Here is a 26,756-nt window from a genome sequence, read left to right on the forward strand (position 1 = left end):
CTACATTCCATGTGTCGAACATCGCCGCCGCGCTAGACCTTGATTCGATGCGATGAGCCGGTGTTCGAACAGCATATTTCTCTGTTACGTCAGCTCAACTCTCAAAATGAAAAACCCTGCCAATGGTCGGCTCGTTCAAAAGGCACGATTTATATATTATTCAGAAAAAAAAAATTAAAGGGAGAGTCCATTGCAATTACGGCCATGAACCACGCATATCTCAAAGAAACAAAAATTTATTTATGATTTAATTAAAGGTAATTCTCCGTACTTTATCATCTTCTTTCAGAGGTGTGCAGCGCGGACAACCTGCCGGAGGTGGAGATCTTCTCGCTGCTCGAGGAGCAGATCCCCAAGTACCGGATCCGGGCGGACACGACCACCACCTTCGGCGGCTACGAGAACCAGGACTGGTTCGTCAACTATCCGGCCCTGCCCATCCCCCAGGACGGGCTCGGACTGTCCGCCGAGCAGACGCGCGAGGCCCTCAACTATTTTCGTGAGTACTCCAAACTTTGTTTTCCAAACAAGTCCAACATCGGTCCTCAGACGGTATTCTCTAAATTTGCTGCCAGCGCCTCCGGTGGCGAATAGCTGAAGCAGCAGTTTGGGCTAGCGAGCAACAGGTGGCGCGCGTTTGGTGTTTATGCACTGGAAGCATTTTTTCAGGGGGTTTTGAGGATTGCTGACGCGCTTGAAGTCGTTTCGAGTGAAGTTGACTTGGGCGGTTTTATTTTTTGCGCACATGATATTGAACAAACGCAAGTGCTCGCTTGTTTGCTTGGTCATGTGGTCATGCAGCTAGCGAAGGAAGGGCGAGTAGGAGAATGTTTATCTTATCTATTCCGAGATCGGGTTGACGCGGGGGTGTTAAATGGCGAAATATGAAGACCGTGGCGGGAATTCGCATGTTTGCGGTATCGATGATGGATTGATAGATGACAAGAAACTTGCGATGAATATCAATAATATAATTTACATCATAAATGTGAAATTATAGATTCGGATAAATTTTAGAATGTGTACACTTTATCGTATTTTTAAATTCGTAACAACTCAATTTCTTTGCCAACTACCAAACTTTGTTAGAAAACTTAGCTATTATTTCTTATACAGTCAAGAGACGATTATCCGAAAACCAAGAAAAAATTTCACTTCGGTTAATCGAAATATCTAGGTTCAGTATTATATCAAAACTACTCTGAAGTGATTTTACATTTTTAATTCCAAGATGTGGCTTAAATGGCGAAGATGAAATATTGAAAAATGCATTTTGTAATGTAGGCAATCAACTATTAAAATTTTAATTAAATGGGGTCGCAGAACTAAAAGGTAGTAAAAAAATATGTAAAAGAAATTTTGTTCATGACTCGATTATCCAAAGTCCCATACAAGCCTTCGAATAACAGAAACATCGGATAATCGAGTCTGGACTGTACCAAACTTTTTAAACGATTTAATGTCATCAGAAAAGTTCTAGATATTTGAGAAAATGCAGTATCGATTTATTCCATCTATGTTTCAAAACGGTTCGACAATTTCTTTTACGTTTTATTTACTTATTCTAATCTACTAACAATTCGAATCATATAAGTAGTTCTCTAGATTATCGCAAATTATTAATTTATATTTTTTGATTTACATGAAACTTTGTCCTAAAAATATAAAATGAGGAAAATAATCTTTTTGCAGACCTTTTCAAAAGTCATGTTTGATTGTAAAATGTTGCATTTTTGGTTTTTGAAATTATTTTAATTTTAAAAGATCAGAAAATTTCACAAACGTTTCTTTTTTCAATCATTAAAAATCGAACCAATAGTTTCCGAGTTATTCATCCTTCAGTTGAAAATTATAAGCTAATTAGGTGACACTTAAAAAAATCATTTTCATTGATCGAATTCTTTGCGAAGCTGTATCTTACTTCTTAGTCAAATAAAATTGTAGAAAATTTTCTCAGCTTTTAGAATGCATCTTTCATGGGGTGGCTTTCTTTCATAAAGTATTTTTTTTAAACAATTCAATTAGTTTTTTAAATAATCAATTCACAATTTCGTATTTCTTATAACCTAATAAAGTTTTTAAGTTCCTTTCAACTATGAATTGTACTATTGTTCATTTTGATATATTCTAACAATAGACTTGGCAAAGAAGGTAAAGAATTCGGTAAAGTACTTATCTATAGAAAAATTGATTTAGCTTTAAAAAAAGTTTTTTGCAATTTATTGGCCACATTTTCGATATTTTTCAAAAATCATTTTTTTTTTTTCAAAAAACAAGCCGGATTTTGCACCATTATGCACCGTCTTTTTGAGTCCCATAAAAAAAGATAGTTGAATAATACGTATTTTGGAAATTAAACTTTTTATGAGAAAAAGTTAAATAGAGAAATGGGTGATTTTTTTTAGAGTTTGACATTTTTTTTCTGAATAGTCCTAGTTAAAATTTACAACTATTCCGAAGATACCAAATCAATCAGGAAGATATAGATTTTCATTTATTTACGTACCCATTTTGTATGACCAGCCCGCAAAATGTTATGGAGACTTGGAAAAAACAATAATGCAAAATCGCCTTCTTTTGATTGTAGGGAATGTATGGACAAATTTTATCCAAATAAAAAAAAATACAAAGAAAAGTTGATTTACGAAATCGTAGAGAACTACTAGTAGGGGCAGGGGGGCAGAATGGTCCGCCTAAGTAAAATGTACCGAAAACCTTACAAAAACTTACAAATTTATGAATCCAGTGTAGTAGGCTTATGCTTTGGGATGTTCCCTTCAATGTTGTTTACTTGGTTGATAAAAATTTTCAGCTTAAAACTATTTTTGATGCAATTTAAAAAAAATGTTTTTCGACTACTTTTTCCAGGGTGCGGGGCAGAATGGGCCACCTTAGAAAACAAACCATTTCGTTTAATACAACGTCGAAGGGTGATAATAAATGACTTAAGTAACCTTTCCAACATAGTTTCCATGAAGTTTGATCACTTTTATAAAAATAATCACTTAACAAAACAAACATTTTTGAAAACAGTGTAAATATGTCGAACTATTTTTACAAATAAGCGTCAAAACAATCAATAAATCAACTAATGTTGAATTATACGTGATTTGTGAAGCTACCAGGAGTGAAATAATCCATTTAGCTCAAATTTCGCAACTTTTGATTGTTTTTATAAGGCAGGAAAAGGGTGGTCCATTCTGCCCCCAAGTGGATTTTAATTTAACACTTCCACCACCAAGCCTCTAAATGATTTGAAGGTTCCGTTGTTGTTTGATTACCTTTGTAATAGCTCCTGGTAACATTATAAACATTGAACAAACTTTTTCAAACAATCTAACTTTCGAGAAAGCTTATTCAAGAACCTCGAAATAAACAACATTTGTGGGGGTTTTCAATAAATTTACATTTTTGCTCATAATTCGAAAAAAACGATGAATTCTAACGTCGTTTTCGGTATCAAAAAAATCAAAATCAAATTATTCGCTCTACAGCATTGCCTTGGCATTCTCGATTGCGAGATTCCTACTCGAAACTAGGTGTTCGAAGGCTTGATTGTTGAGGCAATTGCAAACCTGTTTTTACACCTTAGCTTCCATCCACCCCGGGATTTGAACTGACGACCTTTGGATTGTTAGTCCAACTGCCTACCAGCGACTCCACCGAGACAGGACCCAGGGAGACGACTCCTACTCCTGGACTGAGCTAACGACCTAACCTTTTTACCCCTACACCACGGTCCCGGCTGCATGTCATATATCTAAAAAGATGTCTTTTTTAAGTCCCATAAAAATATTTAAATAAAATCTAAAATAAAAAATACATATTTGGGAAATCAACTTTAAGTGAAAAAAAAAGTTAAATAAAGAAATGTGTAACTTTTTTTTAGAGTTTGTTTTGTTCTGAATAGTGCTTGTTATAATCTATAACTATGCCGAAGACACCAAATTAAGCAGAAAGATATAGATTTTCATATGTTTACGTACCCATTTTGTATGGCCAGCCCGCAAAATTGTATGGTGCAAATTGTAATGATGCAAAATTGATTCATTTGATATCGGGAAAAAAATTATCCAAATCAAAAACTACAAAAAAGAATGATTTTTCCAGTATAATAAAATATTTAAAAAAAAAAATCAGGCCTGAAAGAGTTAAGAAAGACGGTTTGTTGATGAATGGATTCTTTTTTTACTTTTTCATTCTCGATATTTTTGGAAGCTTTTTATATTCATTGAGTGATTGAAATTATTAAGTTTACATGTCCTAGAAAATCCAGGATGCCTTTATTTTAAATAAAACAATTAGTCATTGATTGCCAGCAAACATTGGCATATCGGAAGTAATCAGTCGCACCCCATTATTTATCAACTGTGTCGTCCAAATCCATCATGCGCTATTGTCTCCGGCTGCTGATCCACTTCAACGTGTGTGCCAATAATGCAACCAAACCAATTTCTCAATTACGTGACTACGTGACTGCAGTATCAGCCTCGCTTATCTTTGGCCAGACAATTGCACACAGCTCGCCCGATAATGTCCCGGATTGTAAACAAATAATATTACTCAAAAAATTTCGTATCAATTTGCAACAGCCAAAAATTGCAAACTCAGAGTAGCTTAAGCCAGGATTACAGACTTAGGTGCGTTCCAAATTACGCCGGAAAAACAAATCATTCGATTTTTATCAGCTGCCGCGCGCGTGATAATCGATCTCAGACTCGTCATAACTGATCTTAGACCACCAACGCCGTACAACTTTATGAGCCGATTATTTGCTCGTGTGCAAATTCCAGATCGCCAATTTTCAACGGTTGCAATTTTCCGTTGCATATCTGCCCATTATGCAAATCTGGGTTTTCCGCCTCTAACTTAATCACCCACCCACGTTTCGATGGCATAATGTGTGTCCACACGGGGGTGGTGGTGAGGGAAAACAAGCTGGTGTAAAAAAGGTGATTCGATTGAGTAGCTGCCAAAACGCGGTGAGCCTGAATCAGAAACCATTAGCACTGCAGCAAACTTAATGCTCCATAATGAATTGGTTTTTCGGACGATGAAGGCTGCACCAGATTTAAAGTGGTTTGGTGAGCTCTGTGAGGATCCGACATTGGGGGGGTGACTTTGATGGTTTTGGTTTGATTTCATCAAAAGGGATCGCGTTGAAGCTGGGAGGCTTTCTAGAACTATGGGCTAAATGGTCCGATGGTGGTTTATCACCTGGTGCCAATAAATCTAGGTTAGTGTTTTATTTGCATGTTCCATTTTTTTTTCACGGTCTAACAATTGTTTCCTTAAGTTTTAAGCTCTTTGAATTTGACAATTCTTAAAGTTTGCTTTGAATTTTTTGGATGAAAACCTTGTTGAATACTTTTAATTAAGGTATTTTTTCTCTGAAAACTGATCTATCAGCCAAAAAATAAATATGAATTTAAACTCCATCATTTCATAAAACTCAAATCGGAAAAAGCTATCCTAGCTCCTCTTCCTTTCCCTTGTACCGTAAACCGGGGTGACTTTGATAGGATTTCAATTTATTTTTGGAATATTTTCCAACAGGTAATGTTTTTCTCAAGATTATTATTTTTATAACATGTACTGGGGTAGGCCACACAAAGTCTTGGAAAAGTTTTGGAAAAAAAAGTTTTTTCAATGTGTTTAGAAAAAAAAACACGTTAAAAATTCTTAGTTTAAATTCCGGGGTGACTTTGATAGCCATAGTTTTTTTTGTTAAATACATATTTAGGATATTCAAACTTTATTTGTACGTTAAATATACCATCACTAAAGTAGCTGATATAGTTTTATGAAAAAAATCAATGTTTATGTTTAGTTAACCAAGTTTATATAAACTTTAGGTAAAATTGTTAAAAAGTCGGATTTTTTTCTGAAATTTGTTAAAACTACTTATCTATTTATATTCCACTTTATACTGAATTCGAAGCACGAATCCCAAGTTTTCACATCTTACATAAAATTTGTTCAACTGAAATTGCCAATAAATTTGGAGGTTTTTTTTTTTATTTTGTTTCAAAAACAAGTATTATTTATTTTTTACAAACTTATTTAACTTTCTCCTAGTGGAAAATTGTCCAATGAATCCGAAAATGCATTCTGTTTTCCAATTCAAAATCATGTTCATTGAGAAAATTATGACACTTTGAGAAGTTTAAAAAAATTACATTCATCTACATTTTCTTAACTAGGGTTAACTAACTTTTTAAACTTTTCAAAATTTTATGAAAGGTTCTTATATAGGTACTTTGAACACTTCTCTACCACGGTCAGTATGATTCTAAACCATTCCGTACGTATTTGAATTGTACTCTTCATTTTGCGGAAAATTTGCAAACCTATCAAAGTCACCCGGCTATCAAAGTCACCCCGTTTTACGGTATTTAAAAATGTGAATGTTTTAAGCCTTAAACGCTTAAACTAATGAGATTACATCACGTTGCTTTCCTCCACTCTTGTCGATGGTGACAGGAGTTCAATTGCTCTTACACTTAGAAGAGCTCAATACCTTTAGAACACTTTGTTGCAGAGTATTACAATTTTAAGTACGTGTCGGCGCCAATCTAAACCAAGCTCGATATTTAAGAAAAGCCTAAGCTGACGTGATGTGAGTTCGATGCACTAAAATTCAATTTGGATCTAATTAAAATCACTCATCATAGTACCCTTCAGTTCTAAGCCGACTTGGGCTTCCGAAATTTTGCTCAACAGGTGTTCACAGCGCAATCTTAACAACCGTTTTCACGCTCGATTGTTTAAAATCCAAACCTGTTCGGCGCATCATTTCCCAAAAAGGGTAAATGCCCTTTTCGTTTATGATTACAAGCCAGTTAGCTAATCATCTGGAAAACACAAACCCATCAATTTAGTCACTAAGATTAAGCCGTTGCATCGACGACGACGTCGTTGACAAATGAGGTGGAAAATTACTTGGGAAATGTGCTGTGCTGGTTTATGCAAATACCAGCGCAGATTTCCGCCCACGTGTGTGCAATATTGCTTCTTTTTTCGTGAAGGGACAATCAACTCGCGATGTCTGTCGCAGAAACAACTGGACCGCGACCATTTTCATTGAAAAAATGGGCAACTGCACGGGGTTGATTTCCGCTTGATGGAGTTTCTAAACTGGACATCAAGGGAACGATTGCCGACGACACGATGTCAGCGAGCTGTTTTGTGAATGAAAGCGATTTTTTTTGCGACAAACTTGCAAAGTGAAGATATTGCACAAGGTGCTTATTTCGTTACGAGTTTAAGCATGAAGAGACAGCTTAATTTTTTTTGTGAACAGTGGTAAAGCTTGCTTTCTGATATATTGTTTTATATTTATTTAATTTAATAAAAGGATTTCGCGTTAAATTAGCTCAGTTTCTCAACAAGCAAACATACCTTACATACATACAGCAAAAAATCCGATGGTAAAATCGCATGCAAAAGCATGCACATCACCTTTGTGAGCAAAAGCATGTAATATTGTATGAAAAAACGTGTACACAAAAAGCATGTACCGAAGAAAAAAATTAGGTCTGCTCACCCCAAAAATAACATCAATCCGGCGAAAGTCATATTCAGATTACCAAATCCGCGCCCCAACCCTCTGGGCTATCTTGCCGTTATGTATATAATAAGGGGATGGCGTCGCTATTTATAGACCACGTTTTCCACTTTTTCTCCATCGAAACCGACTACTTTATCGACTTCATTTTGCTGGGCGAGAAAGGACGCCGTCTATTTTTAGACGATGACTTAGCACTTTTCCACTCGTACACTTAAAAAAACCAGATGGCAGCACGATGTAACGCCACGTTCCTATTGGATCTTCACCGATGTAGCTGTAGGTTCTCCATACATCGTATGCAGCTAACACAGTATACTATAGGGACGTGGCGTTACATCGTGCTGCCACCTGGTTTTTTTTAGCGCAAGAGTGGAAAAGTGCTGAGTCATCGTCTAAAAATAGACGGCGTCCTATCTCGCCCAGCAAAATGAAGTCGATAAAGTAGTCGGTTTCGATGAGAAAAAGTGGAAAAAATAGCGACGCCATCCCCCTATAGACATAAGACGTACGGAAAACCTACTGTTAGATTGGCATTGATCCAACCATTATCACAGCGGCGAGATAGCCGAGCCGGTTAGGGCGCGGACTTGGTAATCTGAATATGACTCTCGACGGATTGATGGATAATTTTTGGGGTGAGCAGACCTGATTTTTTTTTTCTGCGGTACATGCTTTTTGTGTACACGTTTTCTCATACAATATTAACGTCATGATTCGAAATCCGGACACTTTGTAGCATCTCATTTTGGTTATAGCTGACAAAAAAATCATGTAATAAGTTGGAAATGAAGAAATATCATCAGGATGTAGTATTAACAGTCAGTTTTAAGAGAATGCATGCAAAATATATCTTTTCTAACAATTTTTCATCATAATTTGAAAATTAAAATGACTTGTTGTGCTTCGAATCCCGGACACTGATAAAAGCTGATTTGAAATCTGGACACTTTTGCTTCGAATTCCGGACACTCGTTTTTGCTAATGAATCGCACAAATTTGGACTGAAATGTTAGTGAATGGCATTCTTTAGGTCTCAAATAAGCTGTTAACATCAAAACAATCGATATTTTATATAAAAATTTGCTAGAATTTAAGGAAATCAAAACCATCAATTTCTGCTTTGCCTTTCCGATGCTTCGGACGCCTATGACATATTTCACGTGAAATGTTTCGCATTTTTGGTAATCTTATAATTTTATTTTATTTAATTGTTTTGACATTAACTACAGCGTTCAAACAAACTTTAAATGAAAGTTGATGTTAGAATTCATCAAATAACACAGTTTTGACATTCATAATGCGAACTTATATCCAAATAATTGATAAAACAAGATGAGGTGTCCGGATTTCGAAGCGTCCGGGAATTCGAATCATGACGTTACATGCTTTTGATCACAAAGGTGATGTGCATGCTTTTGCATGCGATTTTACTCAGCGATTGCGATGCGATTTTTACTGTGTAAGCATAAACCATATTGCCCAAGTTTCGCCATTGTTTTCTTTCAACTTTGGTCACCAACCTGTCATGGGAAAATCGATCGCGTCATATCGGCAAATGATCTGTTTCATGAGTCAAACCAGGTTGAATTACCTCGCAAAAAAAAAGAAAAGGAAAACGCACAAACAATTATCAAATCCACTTCAACGAATATTGCGCCAGCTCTGAAATTGAAGCTGTAAATTTTCCAGATTGCCTAAACGAATTAATGGCGCCCCCCGTCGTCATAATTTGGAGTTCACTCTCGATTTCCGTGGACACCCCAATCCCGAAAAGCTGCGCAAAAAGTAATGAACTCCAGCGCGAGAGAAAAAAAAATGCCCGGCCCGGCGTGGAGTTGGAATTCCAAACCGAAAAGAAAATACTCCAAATAAATGAAAGGAAAAGTGGAAAAATTTCAATTCTCTGCGCGATTCGCTCGTGCTTGGGTGCGTTTCGAGAAGAAAGAAAAATTATTCAATCATGTACAGTTTACATTCATCCCGATCTTATCATTCGAGAAAGAGAGAAAAAGAGGTTCGCATCGCGAATGAATAATTGAATGATAATTCGTTCAGGTTCGTGAAAAGTGAGAGGATCGCCGCTCAGTTCTCGCCAGAAGAACCACTCCCCCGAAAGTTTCAACCTGTGAGAAACACTCGTTTCGGTAATTATTTTCGACTTTATTTATAACCTTTCTCAGATGCCATCATTTAATTGCCACAGTTTAGTCTGCATTGCTTATCGTTGTTTTATGTTTTGGAGCATGAAATACAAGTTATTCAATTACGGCAAGTTTTCGCATGGCGGCGTCGCAATCGCGTAAATCTAAATGATGGTCATTTACGATCTTGGCACGATCTCTAGCTATGAAGCAAGCCCAAGCTATACAGAAGCCTATAGCCAAGATTTCTTCAATCAATTAACTAATCGACAGAGCTTAACACCTTCTTGGCTGTCGTCGTGCTAACTGACGAGACCACGTTGTGTCACTTGGAGGTACACCGCGGTGGTCGAGAAGTGTTGACACGATTGTAAATAAAGATGAATGAGCTTTGGATTTCTTCTGGGAAGTAAGTGTGAGAAGTTCGCAGTTCTGATTTCATGACAGTTTGTGGGCAAGAAATTTTCCAAATTTTAAAGCAAAGCAAAAAAAGTTTTTGGGCAAACGAAGACCTTGAAAACTCGGAACGAAACCACATCTTAACCATCGTCTGACCTAAGATTGCCATCTTCAAAGAGATCCGCGCAGTCATTTGCGCGACCACGTCAACACCTTTTCATCATTATCTACTTCATCTGATTACAATTAACTCTAAAGCAGTGTCTTTTAGCTTTCGTTGCAAAACATTTCTCCCTCGGTGTTCGCCTTCAATGACTAGACAATTTCATAATAAAAATAATACAACCACCCCCATCAAGTCGGCCGACCTTCACCCACTAAACTTAACCTCCCCCCGAAACTAGGCTCGTTAGCCCAATTTCGAAGTCAAACTGCTCCGTTTATCGATCGCTATCATCGCTGCGAGGAAATCAACCCCCCTTAGATCGGTCATAACTCGCTTCAAATCATGTTCCCACCGTGATGTCTTGCTGATTAGGCTGGCTCTCAACAGGTCGTAAAACAGCAAAGAAAAACATTGCATATTTGTCGTGGACCACCCACGTCAAATGCACACCCCTCCAACTCAAAGGGGGGCTTGGTCGTTAGGACGGGAAATCTCCGCATGCAGTCGCTACGAAAGCGCACACTTAATTTTTCAACTTTTTGCAAGCTCGCAATTTTCTGCGAGTTAAATTTGCGCTGCCCAGCCGCGTAGGCACCGCCGGCGCCGCTTTCGCTCAACCAAGTTGGATTAAATTAAGCTGTAAATGGTAGCTTTTACGCGCAATTTTAAGAGGCAGCAAGTGGCCAACTCGGCGTCGATTTTCCGCAACTGACCTTCAGCCGTTTTGGGGCTCCGGTGGAATTAAGTGGTCTGTGGTGGTGTGTTTGATATATGGGGAAATTATCTGATTGTAATGAAGATTAATGAGCACAAATTAGGGAGATGGTTTTTGAGCTTGGAGAAAACTATCGGGGAGATTAGGATCTTGTATTTTTTATGCATTTCCTAATTGATTGGTTGCATTTTATGGTTTGAGATTACGATATGAGTAACTTCTTTCGTAAATGCAATTGTGTTTCTTTTTAAGATGTTCATCATGATTGTTTTATTACAATAGAATTATTCCAGATGTTTTACAAACAAATCTTTTATAAAGAAGATCAATTTATTTTGTATTGGCCTAAAACGCGCAATCTGCTTTAAAAAACTCTTAAAAATCACACATTGTTAATTTATCAATACAAGTTTCATTCCAAATTCAACAGATGTTTGTACAAAAAATCGGATCTATCCAATAGCTTAATCTGCAAAATGTTAAATTCAAGCTCAGCTTTTTAAAAAAATCTGAAATATGTTTGAAAACTGAGAAATTTTTCTATAACTTTCTCTCTCAAAATCGGGAAAATAGTTCTGAGATACATCCTCACAAAGAATTCAAATCGATGAAAATAAATTTCTTTAAGTTTCACCATATCTCCGATTTTCAATGTCCGATGTCCGGTCCGATTTTCAATGTTCAAGATTGAAACTTTTGCGAAATTTTCTGGTCTTTTTATTTAAAATATTTAAAAAATATATAATTTGGTCTAAAATAAGACATAAGGAACATTATCTATTTTTACATTTTTTCAAAAGTTAAGATTGAATTGATATTTTCCAAATTATTGTCATTGAAAAGATCAGAAAATTTGTAGTTGTCAACATTTTTAAGTCTCAGAGAGAAACTTGAAGGTTTTTTTCTCAGCTTTTCAAAAATATATTTTTAGAAGGTGCTTCTCTTACAAGAAGTTTCGATCGATCGAAAACAAAATGATTTCTAGTAAGTTTTTGTCCAGATTCTCGATATTTCCCAAAAAAAAAAAAAATTCGTATCTCCTAAACTGAATCGGCACCATCACGCACTAAGGTTCAAAAGATGTATTTTTTTTACCCTAAAAAATGTCTTTAATGAAAATTATAAAATACGTATTTTGGGAATTGAACTTTTAGTAATAACAAGTTTAATAAAAAAATGATTTTTTTCCGTGTACTTTTTCCCGAAAAGTCTTAATTAAATTCCTTCTCCTTAATTAAATTGCCTTCTCTAGGTACAGATTTAAATACATTTACATATGTACCCATTTTGTATGACCAGCCCCCAAAATTTTATGGAGACTTGTTTGAAAAACTAATAATGCAAAATTTTCACATAGTTTCAAAGTTTCATTAAAATCAAAATATTAAAATTAAAAGATCGTGAAAAATTGCGAAATTGTAGAGAATTACTCTTCTTTTAAGGGGTTACACACATGTAAAAAATCTCAAAAATCATATTTCCGATTATTTATTAAATCCTTTCAAAAGGTTTGACCGAGCCACGTAGCCCAGTGGTAACGCTTCCGCCTCGTAAGCGGTAGATCGGGGTTCAAATCCCGGCTCGGACCAACACAACTGGTGATCTTTTCCCTTCTGGATTCGATTGCTTAGTAAAGGGAAGGTAGTGTATCGTCACAAACTGGACCTTATCACGACACCTTAGGGAGGCGACCTATGGAATGTTAACATTAACCTTAACATGTTAACATTAAGTTGAGAATGAAACTGCCACTGAATCCGCTTTGTAAATGCCGGCCCCGATACTCTTCAAGGGTGTTCCCCTCAGGAACAGGGAAAGATTTACTTTTTTTTTTTTCAAAAGGTGATTTCCAATCACTCCTGAAAGTTTCATAAAGATATTTCATGATTCAAGTGAGTAGAAGACGATTTTAGTTTAAAGTTTTGCCATGCGCAAAACGAACCCTCAAACTTTGTGAGCGTTTTTCTCAAAACACCGAGTTGATTTGCGGGTGCCACGATATCTTGAGATGGGATGGACCAAATTGACTGGAATTTGGAGTGAGGACTCTCAAGACATATCCCGAGTGCATGACAAAGCCCGATTTTGAAATTTTGCTTTTAAAAAAAATACAAAAATCAAAAACTGTCGATTTTTTATATGAAAATCAGAAAAATATTTTTATTCTTTTTTAAAATAAACTTTTTGAGAATCGGCCTTCGTCATGCACACGGGACCCGTTTAGTGAGTCTTCACTAAAATTTTGAGCCGACAGCTAACTTAAAATAGCTATATCTCGGCAATGGTACATCCAAATGTCTTCATATTTATTTTGTCAACAGATGAAATGTATATTTTAATGACCTGAAAACAAATTAAAAAATTGTGTGTGCTCATACCAACCCTTGCTCATCAAGACTAACATTTCAAAAGGGCCAAACATTCCATAATATGCCCTTAAGAAATGTTAGTCTTGATTTAAAATTTATGAAAATATTGTTTTCGAAAATATCGGAAAATTTCACGAATGTTTCAAATTTTAACATTGTTAATTGTCCCGCCCGTGTGGATCAATCGGACCGCGCACTGGACTCACAATCCAGAGGTCACCGGTTCGAATCCCGCGGCGGGCGCTCTAAAAAATTTTGTGTAAATATGGGTATTCGGCGCCGTCGCTCCGTGCCATACTTTCATACACTTAGGAGCCCAGGGCGGCGAAGTCCTTGTAGTTTAAAAGGAAGACACTAGTGGTTGGTACTAGCAATGGTGGCCGACAGCTATAAAGTCAACTTCGTTTTAATCGGACCATTAGAAGCTGAGATATCGACGTTAGAAAATGGTTGGTTGTTTGGGTGAGACTTAGAAAACATAATTTTTCCTGTTTTTAAACCTTTGCATGGCAGTATCTCAGCAACTAAGGGTCGTATCAACAAAGTTCCAAAAAGCAAAATATAGAGAATTTTCTCAGCTCTTCAAAAATATTTTGATCAAATATGTGCACTTAAAAAAATTAAAAACTGCGACTATTTTCAAAAAGGTTACCTAAAAATGGCTTTAACTTGAAAACGGTGCACTTTTTTTTATTTCACTATAGTACTTTTTGATTGCAAATTTGATTTTACATCGAAAAATGAAGTTGAAAATTTTGTGTGACCAATATTTCGATTTTTGAAAAAAATCAGTATTGATTCAAAAATTCATAACTCGGTCAAAGATTTATTGCACAACCTGGAAATATCTGAAAAGTTGGCATTTGATGTCCCCTTAAACATATATAAAAAAATAAAATAGTGTTTTTTTTTTGCATATGAAGTTTTAGTGACAAAAAGTTAAATAAAAACTCACCAATTTTTTTTTTACCGTGGCCCGTGGGAGTCGCTCAACCTGCATTCCTGTCATACATGAGGTCTGCACAGCTGATTCCACGTAGATTTTTCCCGCCAGTAATGACAGGAAACGCTGACAAACGGAATATGTGCCAAAATCATAAGTGGTTTTTAACATATCTTGACTTTTTTTTGATAAGGTCCTATAAACAAATGTAAACATTGAGTGTATCCCTTTCACACCTTATGTCAAAGTCCATCGGAGTAAGCGGGATACACTCAATGTTTACATTTGTTTATAGGACCTTATCAAAAAAAAGTCAAGATATGAAGGGAAATCATCGTGAACTGGAACTGCCGGTCGTTAGCCCGGGTAAAGTGGAAACGTTGAGATGATTGTTGTCCTCTGCTCTCATCTCGCAAAAAGCCAAACAGAGAACCACGTCCCATTCAACCGGCTCCGTGGCTTAATGGTTACGGCTTCTGTCTCCCAAGCAGAAGGTTCAGGGATCAAATCCCGGTCGGTACCTTTGAAATTTGGAATCAGGAATTTGAATATGAATAAAAACTAAAATAAATCAGGTGGGATTCGAACTCACACCTTTGGATTGGTGGTGGTCTGGAACGCTAAGCAGTCGGCCATCAGAAGGTTTACACTCTAGCAGTGAATTAATCCGTAGTGGTGAAACATGTTATCTTCTCATATTAAATACGCGCTGATCCCTGATTTGCCTGAAGGGATTGGAAGTCTAAATATAGATCGAGTTTCCTTCAGATGCTTGCTTCTATGTTTAGGCGGGGCCGAACAATGCCCAGCGACCTCGGAATTGGACCGCAAGGAGCTCTGTCATTCTGAAATGGGTCGTTGGAAGCAGCGCGAGGGCTGTCACCACCTAATACCCGGGACTGAGATAAGCTGTATCAGCATTCGGCGGCATATACACAGTCTGATACAAATTATACTTTCCCATAATTTCGCTACCGGTTAGCGGGTATTGGATTGGACCACACACACACACCAAATTTTTTTTTACCGTGTATCATTTTTTTCAGTGTAGTGCTAATACATACCTACAACTTTGCCGAAGACACCAAATCTAAATATTCTTGGAATTTCCATTTGTACAATTTTTAAAGCTATGGAAATTAGTATTTTTTATGTATGTAGAATTAAAGACATTCTAGAATTACAGGTTTTCATGACAAGTTTACTCATTGCAATAAAAAGTGTTTATTGGCAACAATGTATATGCAACAAAATATGAAAAATATCGCAATAAACAAAAGAAATCATTTGTGTTTATTTGTCACACGTCATTTTTACGACTAAATACACGTACTTTCAACTTCCTGCATCGCACCTCAGGTGACAAACGGCTGCTACTTTGCAAATTTACCACAAATTGCGTTGTGCAAACACTTCACGCACGCATAGCCGCTTCAGCGCTAAATCTACCCTGAAATTGTACTCATTTGTAAGTTATTGTTTTTTTTCCCATACCTCTTCTCCATTATGCTGCTTTTAATATCTACTGTTTAACGTGTACCACACCTCAATCAAATGGGAGGGCGCAATTAGTTAATTAAATTAGGGCTGCATAAAAAACATCCACTTTTAACTCTGGGACGGAGTAGACAATCGAATCGAATTTACGTGACTCAATTCAGCTGTAAACGTTGCATGCAAGTACACATAATGAGCACTTGATATCAGGTGGAGGAATGCACAATTATGAATTATGCAGTTTTACAAGTAGCAAAAACCATTTGAACGTGCTTTATCATTGCTTTGTAGGTAGCTTACCAGATTTGGTGAAATGAAAGAATGTTCTTTAGAAGCAAGAGGATACTTGATGCTACGGTTGTTGAACTTCTAGGACGACCGGTAACTGCATCTCTTGCATAATATCTTGCATCTGCAAATTACCTAAACTTCGCGCAGGAGTCGCGTGGCTACCTAAACCACAACCTCAAACCACCTAATCAAACATGCATTAGTCTTTCATACGAGATTTTCTGCTGCTCCGCAAGCAGTCAATCAGTCTCGCCAAAACTCAACCCGCAGCAGCACCTCTACCGTTTTCAGCGCAAACCTAAAAATACCATACAATTTACTCTCACCCGCGCGACACGTAGAGGCATTGATGACAAATTTGCAACGGCCACGATCGATACGCGTGCTGCGCCTCCTCACCTTAAAATCTGTCATTTCATCTTGAGAATACGCAAGTGGCGTGGAAAATGAACGAGGAGTCAACTTTCTACCGCTAGACGGCGTGCGCACACGTTTAATTAAAACCCCGTAGGAAGTCTTCAGCAAGATCTGCAGCGCGAATAATCACAGGGAATTCTGCACCGAGCGGGCGTGAATCATTGTACCGCCCCTCGTGAAGAATCTATACTTAGCGAAGGGGAGTTTGCCCCTCTCACGCACACACACGAGTCAGCGCGAGCTCAAATGATCGATGATGTCAGAGATCATACAGTTTATTAGAGTTGGTTCCACGCGTGACTTCCAGCGAGACGCGTCTAGACGCGTGGAGTGTCGTGTCTCCAAGGGGGCATGGCGATCGGTGTGGTGCACACTTGGAAATGGTTCAGCGAGAAGTTCTGTGTAGTTGTGCCAACAGCCGAGAAATGCTAAGCAAACATGAATGGATTATAATGGAACGCGCGGGGATCGTGCCTAGAATTTTGACGAGCAGTTACAGGAAACAACCGTAAAACACGGTTTAGTATCTTGAATACTGGTTTGGTCAACGGTTCTTTGAAAAATACATTTTCATTTAATTTTTGCACATAAACCAGTTTTTTGTTGTACTAAGACCTCCAAAGCTCGCCAGAAAGATTAAGCGAAATTTGTTATGTTTAAGGCAGGACCTGATTTTGAACAAAATAAAAGTTTGAAAAAAATGTCTTCAATTTTCTTTGATTTTGCATCAAATAACATTTTACTAATGCATAAGTTGTTAAAAAATCACGAAAAGCTTCAAAATAGTGTATATCAATTAATTTCTTTAAAAATCTATCTCGCATAAAAAGTCATAACGTAAGAGTTGAAATATTACTGGAAAGTTACGCTTAATCTAGTTAACAAAAAGTTTTTCGTGCATTCTAAGTTTTTCGATTTTTTACATGAATGTATAAAAACAAAAAGTTAAATTGCTGGATTATACTTTTATGCTAGTAATATTTTTTATTAATTTTGTTTTTGGCATTCTTATATTTTAGGAAATGCAAATTTTTTTTTCAAGTTTTGGTCCTCAGTTTGAAATTTACCCAAAAAACACGGTTTATAAAAATATTGTTAAAATTTGGATAATTATTGGTACAAAACGTATAAAATCGATGAAAGGCTCTCTTTACATTTTTTTTTCTGATTTTGAACCATGGATCGGAAATAAGTGTGGGAAAACAATATTTTCATAAATTCATGGATATTTTGAAAATATTATTTGAAAAACTGTAATAACGTATAAGGCAATCCCCACATTTTTTTTAATTTGGGCTAGCAATTTTGATTTTTTTTTACCTCTCCCTCGATTGGACCAGAGCTTAAAAAAAATTCTAGCCTAATTTGTAGAAAATTTCACTTGCACTTGCGTTTGAGAATTATTTAAAATAAATTAACAAAATATAACTTAATTTAGATTACTGGAAAAACAATTTTAGTAGGGGAAATATACTCATTTTAATCTCCCTAAGCCGTTCGACCAATTCTCATCACTTTTGCCGTTTTCCGCTATTAAATCAACATTTTCAGATGTATCAACAATGGAGAGTTGCTTGCTCACTTTTATTTGAGCTATTTATTACTTTGGAACAGTCAAAAACACTTTATGAAAGCTGTAATTCACGATCAAAGTGCTGATAGGCCGATAATAAAAATAGGCTGAAAAAGGATATAGTTCCCCTATTTGTAGTTTGTAGAACAAAATATTCAATGTTCAGCGTTTCCACGTCAAACCTGCAGGATTCAGATCAAAAGAGCTCCGATTTGGCTCAAATATGGCATGGAAGTTCCTTGGCTTGTTTCTTTTGTTTTGCACTTAGGGTGGTCCTATCCGAAATAGGGTTGAGTTTTGAGTTTTTCCGATTAAAAAAAAACATTTTTCTAAAAAAAAAATATCTCCGAAACGGCTGAACAAATTTTAGCACGCCACGTTTAAAAAAAGTGATTAGTTGAGCTTTTCATGAAAACTCATAAGACATTTTAAAAACATAGTTGAATACACTTATAGATCATATGAATATGATGATGTTGGTGAATATCTATTAACATAATTCGAAGGTATGATTTTTTGAAAATAAAAAATGTGTTTTTGAAGCACCGCGCTTTTAAACGGTATAAAATCACCTTTTTCCACTAAAGGAGGTATTACATTATGACAAATAAACAAACTCGCACTTGTTCGTGTTTGAACTCTCAACTCGCAAACCAAGCTAAATATATGCAGGCTGACGTTTCTGCAAACTGTCATAAAGTGCGAGTTTTTTTTGTGTGTTTGCCATAGTCTAATACCTCCTTGCGATAACTTTAAATTGGAGCGATGACCTACACATTTCGGTTACCAAAATTTTCGTGATTGCTATTCGTATTTTTATACTACTTTATATTTGGTATTTTATTTTAATGAAGATTTGTCAATTCTTTATGTCGAAATAAGCCATTTGCAAGTTTTCATACAAATTTGAGAGTTTTCCGTACCATTTAAAAACTTGAAAACTCTATGAAAATATAAAAAATCAGTTACTCTAGTAGGGATTTTCTGATGGATTAGGATTATTAAATATTTTATTTATTTTAGTGGACAAAAAATTGTCACACTTAGCCAGCATGATGAACGAATTGGCCAAGTTGTGATTTTTGAATATTCAAAGAAACTTTCACAAATTATTTTTGATGAAAATCATATTTGCAATCGAAAAGTTCTTTTGTAAAATTTTAACTATTTAAAAAAAGAATATTTCGTGTTATTTTTCTCATATTCATAAATTTTTCAATCACCGCTTAACGTGAAGACTTCCATCATTGCCATGATTTTTCGTTCAAAGATATAAATTTTGCGTCGCTATCAATATTTTGAAAAAAAAAAAATCCTTCTACAAGTTGTTTAGAATAGTGCCCTACACATGCTGATTCCTTTTGGTAACGATATCCCATTCCTTGCAAAGATATTGAATCGTCATTAATCAATGATTGCCAACTAGGACGTCAATGATTGTACCACAAAATTATATAAATTTTCAAACACATTTGATTTAGCCCAAAAATTCTTTCAGTGGCTTCAAGAAGGCAACAACCGGCATATGCTGATTCATTTTGGTGCAGAAATTCGTTAAATTGAATTCAATACAGAGCATTTTAGAGTGATGATCAATTTTCTTCGAAAATGATCAACGGCTTCACCTTAAAAGGGCGTAAAATGTATTATTTGTACAAACTCTAAAATTAATATAAATACAACGTCATAAAACCTCTCACACCTTTTCTGATAAGTTTTCTTTTAAATTTTACTGCTACATTGTAAATCATTGCGGGTTTGTGTTTACTTCTACGTAATTCCTCCATTTTTCGCATATGAACTTAAGTATCAGATTGAGGATAGCTATACGAAGTCCAACTGTACAGGATGTCCTCAACTTAGAACACGACCTCTTCCATTGGTATAAGTGGCAGGCCAAGTTAAATCACACAAGTACTCCACACACAAAACCGGACAGTACTGCATAGCAATAAATCTTCCGTATTTCGGTTCACCGTACAGAGTGTAATTGCTGTTGGCCAGCTTTGCTACAGCGATACAGCTCGGCCACAGACTGATGCAAAGCATTGCAGATGTTCTGCACCGTCGGGCAAGTGCGCTGCTTATCCTAGCTAATGTTCATATACCCTTTTTTGCATGCCAACCACCACAGCACAAAAATGGTCCGGATTTAGCACGCCTAACGGGTTCCCTCGAACCACCAACGTGGACCAGCGCATTCCTCGCCGATAAGAGCGAGCAGCAGCTTCACGATTATCTAATAATGGCTCAGCGGCGATCATCGCCGATTACCGGCGCGCGCTAATAGCATTTTTGTTTAATCGAATTTCGATCAATGGGGAAGTCGGCCAAACGCGGCATCTTCGGTGCGTGCAGATATGCGTGTACTAATCGCGTGTAATTGATCGCTTGGAGGATCACCCCCGGGGTGGGCTACGCGCTGTGCAGATGATCTAACATGTTGGGATCGAAGGAAAGTTTGACTCAACGAGAACCAATATTTGCGAGACGTTCTTCAAGGTGAGGCTGTTAAATTGCCAAAACAAACAGAAATAAACATGTACTCACATGGAGGTTCGTATGAAGTTGAAATTTGCACGATCAGATCTTGAAGACAATGCAATGCCGTAACCTTAGAGGACAGCAGCGTCATGTTGACGCATTTTGTTGAAGATGATTCGGCGGAGTTGTTTGTGTTTCCTGCCTGGTCATCGTGGTTATCGAAATAGAATGATGCCTTCAAAATTCTTAAATTATCACTTAATTAGCCGATTTCGTTCCGGATCTAACGCTGCAACAATGTTGGTTGTTACAACCATCCATACCTACCGTAAAAGCCGTAAACATAGCCCATAACCATGCTGCTGATAAGCTCATCAACGATGCAATCCCCATATACCATGCTGTACAAACATTTACTCTGTGTTGGCCAGCACAGAAAGACTTGCTGCCGTGCATAGCAAACATCTCGGAACTCCACACATGTACTGCATCCGATGTTCCTTTCTTCGTCGTCGCCTTCGTTCAGTACTCACGCAAAGCATGTGGCCTTATTTTGATTCGAGAAATTCTTCTCGAGACCAAACACAACCAACGTGACTCTGGTTTGCTGTACCACATGGATTGGCAGTCTCTCTGTTTACGCGAGATTTCCCGAGGTTTTCTATACTCAGCTGAGGTTGGAGAAACCCTCGGACTCTCTCGCGAAAAACAGCGAGAGCGAACGCTTGTTAGCTAGGGATGCCTACACTGGCGTTGCAGCGAAAACAGTCGTGCAACGCTAGGTTCAGCTTGACAGATTGACAGCTTAACAGATGTACTTACCAATTCTAGATTCAGCGTTACCCAATACACACAGTAGATGTACTTACCCTTTCTGTAATCTTCAAATTCTCATACGACTCCCAGGGGTACCTCAACTCCGACGTCCGTGATAGGGAACCGCTTGAACATCTCTACCCCCTACTCTCCCTTATCAGCTGACGGTTACGCTCCACAAACGGTCCTGCACAATCACTCTCTCTCTCACGCGCTCCACGTCTGCAAGTTATCCACTCCACAAATCCAAATTCCTATCGTTCCTACCGCTTTCTCACGGGTCTCTCCACTTGAACCGTTCGCTCCCGAGCTCTCTCGCTTCGGTGGCAGCTCCACGTCGTCGTCGTCGGCGCGTTAGTTTTGGTCCAACCGTCAATCCGTCCGGTCGTCGTCGTGGGGTAGGTTCCGTGCCGGTTTCTGCAGCGTTCAGAATCCGGTTTTCTTCAGCGGGTGCGACGCGTTTCTTCTTTGCCGTTTTGACAGGAAATACCTTTGGCGTTTTGGGATTCCTGTCGCGCCCGGTTGGTTTGAAGAATCTTGTGTGAGTAATCTACAAAGTGTCTTGGTGGGTTAAGCAGAGGATTATCGAGAATGCGCTGACCAACGTGTGCGCGCTGATAAGTGAAAGCAGCAGTGGTCATCCTGAAGTCTTGGGAACGGTGGACGCCCGTTGTCGTCATGTAAATCGCGGGTGTATTTATAGAAATTCTCGATTCTCTGCGTGTTTGCGAACAGCGCGTACAAGAAGAGAAGAAGTCTTTGGGGATACCGAGTCTACTAATCGGCTACGGTTTCCAATGGGAAGAGAACCTAGTCCGGCCTCCTACCGAGCTGCTCAGAGGGTCCTACACAGCTGGTCACGAGAGAGTGAGAGGGTTACTAAAGTGTTGATGAATTAATTGCAGTAGTGGCCAAGGTCCTCTCGGGAAGTGTGTGAATGGCTATCGATTTTTATCGTTTTTCGTGCAGTTCTCGGGCCTGAGATTTTGTTTTCCTCTGTGAAATAATGCACACGTTCGAAGAGTCAGTGAGTGAAAAGTAAATTTAGAACCGCCTCTGGCGAAGAATTTCGTATTTTCCGGCCAAAAAAGAAGACCTCTGAGCGCGCTTGTTGTAACGAGTGCGCGTTTTTCGGCAAGTGCGATTGTTGTGTAATACCAAATAGGAGTGTGCAGAATCACGACGGTTCAGGCGGTGAACGATTCAGCAGCTGCTGCTGCCGTCAACGCTTCGATGTGGAGCGGCTGATTTCAAGGACAGCAATCAACTCCGTCCGACCAGCACAACTACCACCAGCTCATATAAAGAAACTCAAGTGAACGATCGTAATGTTGGTGTGTTGGCACGGTTGGAGTGTTGCTGATAGCAGGAGGGCAACATACGCTGATATCAATCTGGATTAATTTTTTTAAACACAGAAGCTTGGACTGAGTTCGGTGGATTTTGTGGACAGAATGAGCTAATACCGAAAGTACTCAAAGATGAAAAAGTGGTGGTGACGTGAATCATATACGACGGAAATTATCGTTTATCTGTCATTTTATACGCCGGTGGAGGCAATACAAATGAAGATCGCTATCGGGACAAATTGCTCATGTGTTGGGCAGATGTTGTCTTACTCATTAGCTTATGGCTTGATTCGTAACTATTGATATCTTGAATCTTATTCTGAAATTTGTGTCACCCATTTTTTATTATGAATAAGTACAGCACAAATTTTATATCGGCCAGGCCTATCACTTAAAATTAATCGCAGAGATGAGTCATTGATAAGGTTGAGTTTGAACTGGATAAATCTCACTGTTACTCAAGAAATATATCGGAATAGGCCAAAGTGTGTTACGTTTTTTTGTTTAAGAATTCTTTCGAGCAATTCTCTGAGATTTCGGTAATTCGTTATTTTTGTTTTTTTTTTTAATCCGGCTGAAACTTTACACAAAAATTATACACGGTTTTTTGTGATTTTCAATTTCACTTTTGTCACTAAAACTTGATTTGCAAAAAACCACTATTTTTAATTTTTTTTTGTTCTTTTCTGATATGTTTAGGGGACATCAAATGCCAACTTTTCAGAAATTTCTAAAAAGGGGCAAAAAATCTTTGACCGAGTTATGAATTTTTGAATCATTACTGATTTTTAATAAAAACGAAATATTGGTCACAAATTTTTTTAACTTCTTTTTCCGATGTAAAATCAAATTTGCAATCAAAAAGTACTTTAGTGAAATTTTGATAAAGTGCACCGTTTTCAAGTTATAGCAATTTTGGGTAACTTTTTGGAAAATAGTCGCAGTTATTCATTTTTTAAGATTAGTGCCCATATTTGCCCAACTTTGAAAAAAAAATTTGAAGAGCTGAGAGAATACTCTATATTTTGCTTTTTTGAACTTTGTTGATACGACCCTTAGTTGCTGAGATATTGCAATGCAAAGATTTAAAAACAGGAAAATGGATGTTTTTTAAGTCTCTTCCAAACAACCCACCATTTTCTAATGTCGATGTCGCAGCAACTATTTTCAATGTTAAAATATGAAACATTCGTGAAATTTTCCGATCTTTTCGAAGACAATATTTTTTTTTTAAATCGAGACTAACATTTTAATAGGGCCAAACATTCAATATATCAATCGATTTCTGGGAAAATGTTGAAACGAGAATTTATTAATTTAATTTGCATTGGCCTTATCGTGTTTCACAAATAATTTTGACTCTGGTTTTGTTTAATCATTGCTGTATTTTTTGCTGAAAAATTCTTTGTGTATTCTAAAATTCTTTGTGTAAATATGGGTATTCGGCGCCGTCGCTCCGTGCCATACTTTCATACACTTAGGAGCCCAGGGCGGCGAAGTCCTTGTAGATAAAAAGGAAGACACTAGTGGTTGGTACTAGCAATGGTGGCCGACAGCTATAAAGTCAACTTCGTATTTTTTGCTGATCTCGATCAGTTAAATGTAAACATTTGAATTAAAAAATCGACCTTACATTGATCTAGGGTTTTTTCTCAAAATTTATTTTCCCTAAAAGAGCACTCAGCTAGCAAAATCTAAACGTAGAAATATGTACCCTCCCTGCAAAGGCTTATGAATTGATCTCAGTTGAAAGGTTCTCCAAATCTCTGAATTGCAAATGTAACATCCTGGAACAGAACTGCTAAATTCTAATAAAAACACAAATTGAATTGAATTGAAAAATCGACCTGTCTATTCTTAAACGTCAAATGTAATCAAGCATTGTAATTAACAAGAAAAATCCTTAAACTAAATAAAAGAAGAAAACCAATTTCTCTTCTTTAACACATACATTTTAATTAGAAACTGTCATTCCCAATGCAAAATAAAGTACTCAACATGGCATTTAACGAGTTTGACACATTGTTAACAAGTGCGACTGCGCTCACCAAACCCGACAGCAATTCGTCTGTCCCAAAGTCCATTCATTTTAATTTCTCCCAACAGATTAAATCAAATTCCCGCTTGAAAAATTCCATCCCAAAAGTGGAAGTGAATTACATCACTCTCCCCACCCGCTCAGTTAATCGCTGAGAAAGTGCTGCCAAATTCAGGGAGCGCGTTTAACCGTCACCTTGGCAAACAATCGTCGGAATTGGTAATTTTTCGGGGTCCGCCCGACTTATCTTTGGATCTCTTCAAGGGTTCAACCGCCTTTGATGAGCTCACGACGTTCCGACAATTCATTATCGCCGCGGGAAGTGACCCGATCTGGGCTGGACGCGTTCCGGAGGGGGATTTAATTTGACTTGTTAAGAGTGCAGATAAAATAAAAACGTTTGGCAAAACAATTGAAATTATGAATTTGATGGTCATTTCGTGCCTCAAAGTATTTTTTGTTTTCTTTGCCTGAAATTGCAGAGTAAGCTCAACTTCTTTGGAACGATTCCAAAAGCCATCTCAAACGTTTTGGCAACGTTCTTAAACCAGAATTTGGCCTCGATGTGCTTCGCAAACATCCGCTGAGGAAGGCCCATTTTTCTCCTCTCACGTTAGCATTCATCGTTCGTTTACGTAATGTTATGTGAGAGAAATGCGTGCTTACTTTGAGTTCGAGTCTTTCCACGGGAAGAACTTTGGCTAATGTATTTGTTTATCCGAGACTCGATGTTGATTTTTCTGACCGTTCTTGATTTCCTCAAGTGTTGAGGTTACGGGTTGATGTCCTTTTGAGTGGGTTCGACCAACCTTTCGGCGATGAACCTTGGGGTTTTGGAATGGCACTTTCTCACGCAAAGGTTGTTGGTTCTGATTTTTGTTATGAAAAAGTTCTTGTTCACAGGACTACGGTTTGATGAGACATTTTTGTCACCTTAACGTTGTGTTTTCGTAATTTTTACTGGAAATGTATTTAATTTTATGTTTTATTTATTAACACCTAAACTTCCAAGCTCGAGAAAATGGGGGAATTTCCATACAAATTCCCTCTTTTTCTCGAGCTTGGGAGTTTAAGTGTTAATTTAAATTTCTTCAATAGTTACATTCGATATAATAAATGTAATCCTTAATTCTTATTAAATAATCTTTTGAAATTATGTGAAGGAATATCTTAAAAAATTAATCTCTTTCGTTTAATTTCATATAAACACCTCTAAGCAACTCTGTCAACGTCATCAAATTGTGATGTACCTACTTCACATTGTTTTACCAGTTTGTGTCTGGGCAAACACTTAACAACTAATTTACTTTATGTTTTTCTAAAAATTCGTGGCTTCGACCCATAAATCAACGTAAATCTTCATTTTCACACCGAAAGTGAAATGAAACAACGCACGCGTACACATATTAACCTTTGAGGGTTCAAAATCAGACATGAGGCATAATACGTTTTGTTATAAAAGATAAATATTTTCAAAGAAGAATGTTCGACTTAAAAACAATCTTATAAAAAAAGTGAATCGCATCCGAGCAATCCACCTTAATTCCGGAAATGGATTTTATTTGTATTTTTCTTTGGGACAAAATTTGTGGGCCCATTTTTAAATTAGGCTGAAACAAATTTTATTTTAAGATTTTGTCCCTCCCTATTTTCAAGTTCAAAGGAGGGGGCAAAACAATAAAATAAAAAACTAAAAAAGTATCGCCAAAGCAGATACTACCGAAAAATTGCAAAATATCAATGATCTTATAGAAAAAAGTAGTTTTATGTTTTTTTCCGAACTGTGATCCTTAAATTCAAAATTAGCAATGGGTTTAAAAGTGTCATATATTTAATAAAATACAAAATTTAACATTGTACTATGCAATTTTAATAGTTTGCAATCATTTGTACAAGTTTTTTCAATGAAAAGTTTTATTTTCGGGTATATTTTTTTTTGTCTCTTTATTTTATAAGGTTGTTTTCAAAACAGGGACAACAAATAAAAA

At 37.1% G+C, this 26,756-nt stretch overlaps 1 protein-coding gene across 3 annotated transcripts in view; it reads left to right on the forward strand.

Moving 5' to 3' along the window:
* LOC120423474 (trafficking kinesin-binding protein milt) overlaps positions 1-26,756 on the forward strand; it is a 150,225-nt gene that overhangs the window by 32,501 nt on the left and 90,968 nt on the right. For 2 of the 3 annotated variants that reach the window (XM_039587309.2, XM_039587307.2), the window contains one exon: positions 290-499. In XM_039587309.2, the coding sequence (XP_039443243.1) occupies positions 290-499 (210 nt within the window). Of the gene's footprint in view, positions 1-289; positions 500-21,742; positions 21,923-26,756 lie in introns of those variants that run through there. The other variant, XM_039587304.2, reaches the window with a different exon arrangement.

Source organism: Culex pipiens, chromosome 2, assembly GCF_016801865.2.
Source record: "Culex pipiens pallens isolate TS chromosome 2, TS_CPP_V2, whole genome shotgun sequence".
In the NCBI taxonomy this organism is placed as follows: domain Eukaryota; kingdom Metazoa; phylum Arthropoda; class Insecta; order Diptera; family Culicidae; genus Culex; species Culex pipiens.